Raw genomic sequence first — 11301 nt, forward strand, 5'->3', positions numbered from 1 at the left:
ACGGTCTCCCGGGTGGTCATGTGACCCAGCGGCGGGCGGGCCATTTCTCAGCTTCTCCTTCGCTCTTGGCACCAATGTCGGAGGTTTTTGTGCCTGGAAGAAATGGACTCTGGAAATGCAGGAATCTGATCGTTCAGAGATCCGACCAGTTGAGTCTGTGAATGGCGCCGAAACAGGACCCTAAACCTAAATTTCAAGAAGGTGGGTAACGTCACGGAGGAGGGTAACGGTTGATGGTCGCCTGGAGGGGGGCGGGTTTGTTGTTGTTGTTGTTGCTGCTGCTGCTGCTGCTGCTGGTCTTGCTCGACAACAGTGGTCTCCAGGGGGGGACACGGAGCCCACATGGCCTTTATTATCCTCCCTCGATATGGAGCGTGTTTTTAAACACACTCTAACTCCACTTGTGTCAAAGCTTCTCGCCTCGAAACGAAGCTGTCGGTGTCAAACGGTCGCGCGCGTGAAGCTAACGGGCAGCTAGCTCGTTGTTTATGCTAATCCTTCATCCAGCTGACAGCTATGGTCGCCGAAACGATGTCAGTCCCGGTTTACGTCAGTTTAAAATGTGTCGAAAGATCCCAGTGGGGCCGAACCAAGTGCTTATACTTGAATATATGTTGTGGTGTGTTGTTTTTAACAATGTTCTCATGTGTTTTCAGGTGAAAGAGTCCTGTGCTTTCATGGGCCATTGCTCTATGAGGCAAAGGTTTGTTTCCACACTAACTTGTATTTTATTACTGGATTAATAACTGCAAAACAAATGTTTATTAATGAGGCAACGAGTGACGCGGACCTGTGTGTGTATGTGTGTGTTTTCTTGTTTTGCTTGTGTTTTAACAGTGTGTAAAGATCAACATAAAGGAGAAACTGATTAAATACTTCATTCATTACAGCGGATGGAACAAAAAGTGAGCATCTTGGTTTGGATATCATTTTGATTTGCTTGCTTTACTAAAGATCCTCTCATGTGAAAATACCATTTGTTTATTCCCACCGTGATGGGAGGTTTCAAGCGTTGGTGTCTCTTTTTGCAGCTGGGATGAATGGGTTCCTGAAAGCAGAGTTCTCAAATATGTGGACAGCAACCTTGCGAAACAAAAAGAGCTTCAAAAGGCCAATCAGTAAGTTTCCCCTTTCTGTGTGCACAAAAGGAGTGAGATGAGAAAAATCACTTCCTGGTGTTTAATATTTTGTAATTCTTCCCTAAATGGCGTCAATATTAACAACATAGCAACATAATTTGCGCTTGTCAATTCAATAGTCAACGCGGATTTAGTAGTAGTTGCTCTACGAGTAGAAATATAGTGCTCTTGACATTATAGTATATGGACAAATGTTAGTAATCGTTTATTTTATCCTCACAAATGATTTTTTTTCTTCCCCAGGGACCATTATGTCGAGGGAAAGATGAGGGGTTTAGCACCAAGCAAGAAGATTGCTGCTGTGCAGCAGAAAAATGTTGATCTGTAAGTGTGCACCTTTGTTTTCCATCTCCTATCACTCAACATATTGTAAACACACACATATATATATATATATATATATATATATATATATATATATATATATATATATATATATTGAATGAAGTATAAAGTACGCGTGTATGTACTGAACATAGTCACTAGAATACATCTGTCACATCACAGCATCCTTATTCACTCACTTCCTCTTTTTTTTCTTGCATCCTAGGAAAGTGAAAAAGGCAAAGCAGAAGAGTGAGTATAACGTTTCTGCACCACATGTTCTGCAAAGGACGTTTTTTCTTTTACTCATCAAAACGATATCAAACAAAGTAGGACAATGAAATGTTCTCAGCCGGTTTGAAATTGCAAAGATGTCCCATTAGTTGTTATTCGAGGATGTTTGTGCGTTACAGCGAGCATTGTGAGTGTTATCTCTAAGAGCCTCCCTCTGATAATGGGAGAAAAACAGGGGGAAAAGTATTTTTGTACTTGGTGACATCAGGTAATACATTTATGATGATGCTACATAAAGCACATTTTCAGAGCGTTAAGTAATTTGTAGGCACGCTGTGAAAACCACCAGGAGGAGTTCTTAGTTTTCAACTTGACGTTGTTTACCTGCTTATCCATCGTGTCTCAGAGCACTCTCCTGTGTTGGGAACTTGTTATGAATCTGCAACAACCTGCCCGACCGTCATTTCTTCATAATCTCCAAGCCGTAATGGGTGTTTTTGTTTTTAGCCCCAGGGCCGGGTGAAGGCACCAGCAGCGGAGAAACGCCGCAGGGACCCCGGAAGAAGAGGGCTCGGGTTGATCCCACTGTGGAGAGTGTACGTATCATCAGTTATTGAGAACCTTGTGGACACACATGACTGATTATACAGATTAAACATAGCATGGCATTTTGTTTATGTATACAGCTTCCACAGGTGTTAACGTATTGGAAACGGAGTGGAAACGTATTGAGAAGTTAGGGTTAAAATGCACTTTTTTATTTGATATTTAGAAAATTTGACCAATGTCCCCTATGGGTCACTGCAGGTACTTATTGTGAGTCTTTGACCACTGAGATAAATATAGTTCGCCACAGAGAGCAAGAAATAGCCCCATGCAGTCAGCTTAAAGATAAGATATTAAAGATAAGACCTGCTGGCAATTTCCAGCAGCAGGAAAGAAGTTTTGGCATACTGGGATATTAGAGTTGATAATAAAACACAACTTATTTATACAAACACCATTTTGCATTCACTAATATCCGTTGCACCTGTATCTTTTTATAGTCCCAAGATCTTGATATAATTAAGTTATGTTAAAATAAATATAATAATGAAAATATATTAAAATATTAGTATGAAGAAGAAGAAAAAATGAATACCTGCATTTGACATTTTTTGGTGTGACAGAAATGCGAAAGGAGACGCTTTCCTGCTCCCAAACACCCGTCATTATTAATAATCGATAATCAACAATGTGTGTCCAGGAGGAGATGTTCACCAACCGCGTGGAGGTGAAGGTGAAGATTCCTGAAGAGCTGAAACCCTGGCTGGTGGACGACTGGGACCTCATCACCCGACAGAAACAGGTGGGGGTGAAAACACACACAAAAAAAAAAAAAGTTAATGTTTGATTTACCTCAGCGATGACGAGCTGGGGAGGTTCGACATTTTGCTCCGCAGCAAAGAAAACGTCTACAAATTGTTACAGACATCCTGCTTTTAAAATCCACCTGTGACAAAACAAATTCAATGATATGAATCCTTAAATAACAAACATGTGTATACTTAATGATCTTGGACCACTGTGTCAAAATCAGTATCAATCCTGAACCCTTTTATCAAGACAAATGCTTAAATCCTCTCAGAAGGCAGACTGAATCCTTTTCTCATATGATTTGTAGAATAAAATCTGTTGTTGATATGAAATTGGACAAAAAGAAAAAATGGACATTACTGACCAAAATCCTGCCATGAAAACTCTCTTCAATAGGTGGTAGAATCAGATCTGTGCCATGTGGCACAGACGGGACATTTAATTGAGAGTGATATGCTTGAAATGACCTTGAACTTGAGGAACACTGATACTTCCTCAACGCTTGTGACTAAATGAAGGTTTTCTGTCGCTTCCAGTTGTTTCATCTGCCTGCTAAGAAGAATATAGAGACTGTTTTGGAGGATTATGCAAACTATAAGAAATCAAAAGGAAACTCGGACAACAAGTAAGAACAAACACTCTGACTTTCTTCAAATGATGTTCATGTAGTCCTCCCCATCGATGTCCTTCAAGTTTAACTTTGGACCCCAGTGTTCCGTGTTCTTGTGTCTAAGGGACCAATCGGGGACAACAATTGGTCCGGTATTGTGTGAGAGCGCTGCTGCAGGTCCTAGTCCTAGATTAATACTTGGTTAGAAACAATAACAAACAAGCGAAAGGTACAAATAAATGCATTTTATTTTTCTGTAGTGTCCTTTCCATCATGTTGTGGGACTAATAATAACAATCTCAGCCTGTCTGTTGCAGAAATAAGCACTCAGTGGACGCAAAATGACTTGGAAGAATTGCCCGATTACTTTGCCACCTTCGGTTTATACAATTGTTGTCCCTATTATTCACTTTTATTCACAAAAACATTGGAAAATTCGGTTGAAAGTTTTTCTTTACAACTGAATTTTTTTTTTTTAATAACTTATTATCATATTTGCTCAAACGGTCACAATATCCTGAAAGTAGTGCACGAGGCAGCTGCCTCCGCCTCCTCTCGGTGCTCCTAATGTCATTGGTCAGATTCCTCTGCGCCTGGAGACAAACAACCAATCAGAGCAGAGGAGTCTTGTCGATCACTGCTCAAACTGTCAAACTGGGCATCGCTGATTTTAAATATGAATCAATATTCTGTTACTGTATAACCTATTTCCTGCCTCAAATATTTTCAGAAGCATATTTAGAGTACCGTTTAGCATTAAAATGAGAGACTGTGACGCGGACAGTACTTAGTTTGGGCTCGACTGTCACAAATGTTCTCTTTTTCCAGCTAAACAGTCTTTTTAATTCCATAAGGGGCACAAAAAGGATGCAGAGGAAACCGATGTTCTCACAAATGAAACGCCTCGTGTACCGTCGGCTTGAACTTCCTTCCACGAAATGAATAAAAGACAGTTTTGACTCAATCTGGTGCAATTTAACCAGCATGGCACCACTTAAGCACATTATGAACAGTTGCCTCAGACATGATTGGACGAGATATATATTTTAATGGCCATAATTTAAAGTTGTTTTAGCCCATTTACAGCAACTCATACATGCTGTTGGCCATTTTCCTCAGCATGCAACGTTTTTGTAGAAATGTCTTTTCTTCTTCTGGACTACTATTTTATTCATTTCAGTAAGTTAATAGAAAATCGACTTTCTACGGTTGGATTCTTGCTTTAAACACAAAAGCATGCAATGAAAAGCACATCCAGTTTAAGCTGGAAAACAGACAGAAGTGAAAATATTAGTGCATTCAAGTGCTCTCTAACAAATCAGGGGAACTTTTCTTCTCTTTTGTTTTGACTAGTTTTCATAGAGGGAATGAAATTAAATCACATTATTATTATTTTTTCCACAGCACAAAAACCTAACGTTGAAATAAATGCACCCGAGCACGATGCCAGCTTCGATTTGATTTCCTATCTCAAGAACGTTTTTTGAAAACCTGGAAGTCTCCGTTGGAAACCTGTGACTTCCTTCTCTCCCCTCCACTCAGGGAGCACGCGGTGAACGAGGTTGTGTCGGGGATTCGGGAGTACTTCAACGTCATGCTGGGCACTCAGCTGCTTTACAAGTTCGAGAGGCCGCAGTATGCTGAGATCCTGGCTGAACACCCAGACATGCCCATGTCGCAGGTGTACGGAGCGCCACACTTGCTGCGTCTCTTTGGTAGGGGGCCTTGACACACACACACACACACACACACACACACACACACACACACAGGTGAACACTGAACCAACGCAGTGAATTGAGTGAGTGATGGATCGTTTTTCTAACATTGTACAGAGAGTCGAGCACCGACCTCCACGATTAGAAGTGCTTTCAAGTGACCGAATTGGATTCGGCCGTGGCGGTGAATTAAACGTTGACGTTCTTTTAGTTCTCGTCTGTGAAAATGTTCTGCGCAGAACACTGTTCAGGCTTAAACAGACACACACACACACACACACACACACACACAGCCGACTGCCGTTGTTCAGCACTCAGAGTAGATATTGTATTGTTTGACAAATTTATAGAAGCTTTATGCTACTTCCTCTCTAATAGATAAATAAGACTTTTATTTTGAAAAGGTAAAAAGGAACGGTGGTGATAGTTTACAAGTTTTAAAGAATGTATTGTGAACCAAAGCAAAAAAATAAAGGAGTAATTTCACCAGCAGTAAGTTTCATGCGACTTCATATACGGGGATCTGTTACAGCGTTGCTCCACACACGTCTCCTTATGCGTTGCTCCTCACACATTCTCCTATAGCGTTGCTCCTCACACGTCTCCTTATGCGTTGCTCCTCACACATTCTCCTACAGCGTTGCTCCATACACGTCTCCTTATGCGTTGCTCCTCACACATTCTCCTACAGCGTTGCTCCACACACGTCTCCTTATGCGTTGCTCCACACACGTCTCCTTATGCGTTGCTCCTCACACATTCTCCTACAGCGTTGCTCCATACACGTCTCCTTATGCGTTGCTCCTCACACATTCTCCTACAGCGTTGCTCCATACACGTCTCCTTATGCATTGCTCCTCACACATTCTCCTACAGCGTTGCTCCACACACGTCTCCTTATGCGTTGCTCCTCACACATTCTCCTACAGCGTTGCTCCATACATGTCTCCTTATGCGTTGCTCCTCACACATTCTCCTACAGCGTTGCTCCATACACGTCTCCTTATGCGTTGCTCCTCACACATTCTCCTACAGCGTTGCTCCATACACGTCTCCTTATGCGTTGCTCCTCACACATTCTCCTATAGCGTTGCTCCATACACGTCTCCTTATGCGTTGCTCCTCACACATTCTCCTACAGCGTTGCTCCACACACGTCTCCTTATGCGTTGCTCCTCACACATTCTCCTACAGCGTTGCTCCATACATGTCTCCTTATGCGTTGCTCCTCACACATTCTCCTACAGCGTTGCTCCACACATGTCTCCTTATGCGTTGCTCCTCACACATTCTCCTACAGCGTTGCTCCATACATGTCTCCTTATGCGTTGCTCCTCACACATTCTCCTACAGCGTTGCTCCATACATGTCTCCTTATGCGTTGCTCCTCACACATTCTCCTACAGCGTTGCTCCACACATGTCTCCTTATGCGTTACTCCTCACACATTCTCCTACAGCGTTGCTCCATACATGTCTCCTTATGCGTTGCTCCTCACACATTCTCCTACAGCGTTGCTCCATACATGTCTCCTTATGCGTTACTCTCTGGCCAGCGTTTCTGAGATTGGAGTGAGACGAGGAGAAAAGGTGATAAAACATCTTTGATGTTTCGAGTCTTGCAGAAAAGACTCAAGGAGAAGGCTCATCATCATTATTATTATTATTATTATTAATAATAATGAAGTTTGTTTAATAAAATCAAACTGCTCCTCACACGCGTCTCCTTCTGCTCCCCAACAGTTCGCATTGGAGCCATGCTGGCCTACACTCCACTGGACGAGAAGAGTCTGGCTCTGCTGCTCAATTACCTCCAAGATTTCCTCAAGTAAGGTTCAACTCCCACCTCAGCGACTCCATGTCATGTTCAGAAATGTTACATCCACGTTCATATTAGTGCAGCCAGCTGGTTGAAAATGCTCAAAGCATGAAATCAAGTTGTTGTTGTTTTTCACCCTAAAAGTTATTTATTTATAGCTTCAACTGACGTACAGCTCTACAGTTTGGGTTGCTTTTTATTGATTGTGGTTTCACAGATGATGTTCTGTGCATTGTTTTAATTTAGATGTGACATCATTTATCAAAAACACTGCAGACATATATTTACAACAGCATGTAAGAATTGTGCATATTTAAGTCTGTTTTACTCATTCAGGCTAATTGCTTAATTATCTTGAGATTGAGATTTCTTTCACATTCATCTGAAGCACCAGACAAGTAAATTGATTGATGAACACATTATTTTCTTCAATAATTACACTGACGACTTTACTTTACTCAAACCACTTTAATCAATACTGTTAGACCAGAGAGACCACATCAAACATTTGTAGAGAGCCGTGTTAATTCAGTCTGCTCTCCAGGCTGGAATTCACCAAGCTGCATTCATAGTTTATTAAACATTGAGCAAGGCTATCTTGTTATAATGTCTCTAGACACACTGCTGACTAAATATAGTGTGGGGAAAAAGAGTTACCATAGCAATTTTAAGCAAACACAAATAATGTCACTCAACCCCCCACCTAGCCACAGAATAGTCATTTATATGATTTTCTACAGGTTTGTTATTCCATTGAAAAGTAAAAGAAACACACAATTATATGTGTTTCTGTCTCTGTTTTCTAATTGCCCACTCCCCAGTGGATAACTTTGAGTCCTGCAAACTGAATCGTAATTTAATGAGAAACGTGTGTATCTTGTGTTTATCCAGACAAAAGCTCATATTCAACAGAACAAGACTCCTCTCGGGACTCTTAATTTGACAGGTTGGAGGGTTGAGTGATAATCTTCCCTTCTTTTAACGCCTGTTCATCTAAATCCCCTTTGGAGGCCGACAGCCTCACGATCATATCTCATCTAAAGCTTATTTAGTATATTTTAGAGACTTGTTTTGCACATGACAACTGTTGAGGGACAAATATTGCTTCAACTTTTAGCAATAACTAAATGATGTCCCCGCTCCACAATGACAATCAATTTTGACATTTTCTCCAGGTACCTGGTAAAGAATTCATCCACCCTCCTGAGTGCCACTGATTACGAGGTCGCGCCCCCAGAGTACCACCGCAAGGCCGTGTGAAGCCATTCTCCCACCACATGTAAAATAAACATTACTTTTTTCCCCTTCAACTGATCCGCTTCTTCCACAAAGGTCTCAGGAGCTTGTCACAGTTAAGTAAAAAATATAAAGTATTTTTTTGTTGAATCTTTCTCCTATTTTCTCTCTCTTATTTTAAAAAGTCACATACATTTTTATTTTATTTTTTAAATGTCTGTGGACAAGTTACTGTTTCCACAAGCAGCTCTTAGGTGTTTTGTGCATTCCACCCGATAGATATTTGTTACTGTTGCATGTCTGTATTTATTAGTGTTCGTTCTGCCACACGAGGTGCAACTTATTGCTGGATCACATGGTCATCACTCAACAGTTGATGTTTTTGTATCTGTATCTTGTTCATTTGTATCAATTTGTAAAAAAAAAATAATAATGTTTCTACACAATTGACATGGTTTGCTGTGTTTTTCTTATCATAAAATATCTTCTTATATTATAAATATAAATGATTTGTTGTCGTTGTCATCACTGTTCTTCAAGAAGCATTTCGTAAAGAATCACAACTGACGGGGGGGGGGGGTACTTGTTTACCTTTACCAGTAAACAATAGTACACCTTCAGTCGCAAACTAAAAACACATCTTTTTCGACTACCTTGAATAGGGAAGGTAGAGCCGTAGTAGCACTTTGGTAGCACTTAAATGGCTCTTACTGATAGCACTTTGTAGTTTAACTTTATTGAAGAAATTGTACTCGCTTCATTCTTGTTCTGAGTTTGGACTCATGGTTTAATGCACTTATTGTAAGTCGCTTTGGATAAAAGTTTCAGCTAAATGACATGTAATGTAATGTAATTTTACTTAAACAAAGGTTCTCAATACCCGGTGGCTGAAGAATCGCCTGCAGCCTACTGTGAGGGAACAGCAGCTGTGGCAGTGTCTCCATGGTAACGCTGTTGCCATGGAGACAAGGCCAAAAACATAGAGGCAACAAATCCAAATATTTGACTGATTTAAGTAAAATATATATATATATATTCAAACACTAGTGTTAATATGTTTGTTGTATTACCACTTATATGGTAATGTGGCAATTTTCATTAAAACAAATGTTAATTAATTAGTTATATTTCACTAAAGGAGCTAACAGAATGGTGATTAAGTCTAAGGCCCACTGATTAAAGTGTTGCAATATTTATATATATATTTGCAGTATTACTAACAGGATGTCTGTGGAAAAATGCTGCAATACAGTTTCTCTCCATTGAACATAACAATGGAACTATGCACACAATTATGAAAACTTGAATAATAAAATATTGCAGACGGCTAAACTTTTAGCACAATTACATTGTTCTCACTCAAGAAGTTCAAACTCAACCAAGACTGGAAATACCACTTTAGATTCAGGCTACTTATTATCGATCTAGTCGTTCATTGATTGACTCATTGCTTAATATTGTGTGATTAGACATCACAAGGGGGCAGTGTTTCCCCCTTCTTTTGTTTTTATTCTGATGTTTAAACCTGTAGGGAGGAAGGCCTCTTTACTGAAGTAGAAGCATCCGTCCACAATGAAAGTACTTGCATTCAAAACCTTCCGTAAGTAAAAGTATAGGTGTATAAGTATTATCAGCTAAATGTATTCATTATGCAGTAAAATGGTCCCTGACAGTGTTATATAGTCTATATAAAGTCTTTGGATTCATATTATTGATGCATTAATGTGTAGCCTATGTTGCATTTTGCTTTTAATAAGAAAGTCTGAACCAAATTTAGGGATTTTCATTCTGAAGTCTATAAAAACATTTAGATTAAAGCTAAAATATGAGCTAGCGAACACATTTTCTGGTGTAAATTACATATTCGCCCGATCATACTCTGTATTATTCCGTACTGATTTAAAATGGCGGGATGAAACATTTCGAGGACAGGTGACTTGTTCAGACTTCACTCTAACTCTGCATTTGATATATTAGTAATCTCAAGAGTTTTCCAAAAAGATGTACATACTGTAGAGTGAACCGCACATTAATAGTCTCACTATATCTACGCTACACTTCAGGAAGTCTTCTCACAGATGGATACTTTTTAACCCGAGATGTTTATTGAGTAGCCAAGTTTGAGATATTGCAGTTGTTTATCTAAAGTAAATGTAGACACATGAGGCACAATATTACAAGATAGATAAAAGACTGTTTGTGCAGTATAGTTAAGTAAATAGGTTAAATCCATGGTGTTTATATTTAGATGCAGATAGATATAACAGTTTATAAATGCCGATAAGGAAAATTACTACATTTATTTGACAGCTTTAGTAACTTTGTAGACTCAGATTATTTAGACAACATGTAAATGTTTTTTTACTTTTAAAGTAATAATTTGAATGCAAGAAGTTTTACTTGTAACAAAGTATTTCTACACTGTGGTATTACTACGTTTACATAAGAAGAAGTCTGAGTACTTATATTATATTTCTTCCTACAATGCATAATAGTGTTATTGAGTGTTAGGTTCATAACCACCAGGCAGCCAGTGAGTTATGTCATCCGTGACAGGTAAACAGACAGGTAACCAGGTAACAGACAGGTGAGGTAGTTATTAAGATTTTCTTAGCAGGTGAAATGTACATATCAACGTGAAATAGTTTCCACTGAAATAAGGATTCCAGATTGTTTATAGATTCAAATATTTTTGTTCAAGGTGTTTCGGTCTTCAGGTACGCCTGACGTCATGACGGTTTTTCCCTCCTTTGTCCCAGGATGTCTCAAACATCTCCCAACGACGCTTTAGACGGAAGTCCCGCCTTCCCACGTCACCGATTGGCTCAAAAATAACAAAGTCGCGTACGCTTCGGTTTGATTGGTT

General features: G+C 39.7%; 1 protein-coding gene across 1 annotated transcript; it reads left to right on the forward strand.

Moving 5' to 3' along the window:
• LOC117728636 (mortality factor 4-like protein 1) lies at positions 1-8885 on the forward strand. The gene is made up of 12 exons (XM_034529394.1): positions 1-201; positions 657-703; positions 838-905; positions 1032-1118; positions 1383-1463; positions 1690-1715; positions 2205-2293; positions 2944-3045; positions 3590-3678; positions 5206-5378; positions 7124-7208; positions 8375-8885. The coding sequence occupies exons 1-12, from the start codon at positions 162-164 to the stop codon at positions 8457-8459; spliced, it is 972 nt and encodes a 323-aa protein (XP_034385285.1). The 5' UTR covers positions 1-161; the 3' UTR covers positions 8460-8885.
• The last annotated feature ends 2416 nt before the right edge of the window (positions 8886-11301 follow it).

The sequence above is a fragment of the Cyclopterus lumpus genome, chromosome 3, assembly GCF_009769545.1.
Source record: "Cyclopterus lumpus isolate fCycLum1 chromosome 3, fCycLum1.pri, whole genome shotgun sequence".
NCBI classification, from domain to species: domain Eukaryota; kingdom Metazoa; phylum Chordata; class Actinopteri; order Perciformes; family Cyclopteridae; genus Cyclopterus; species Cyclopterus lumpus.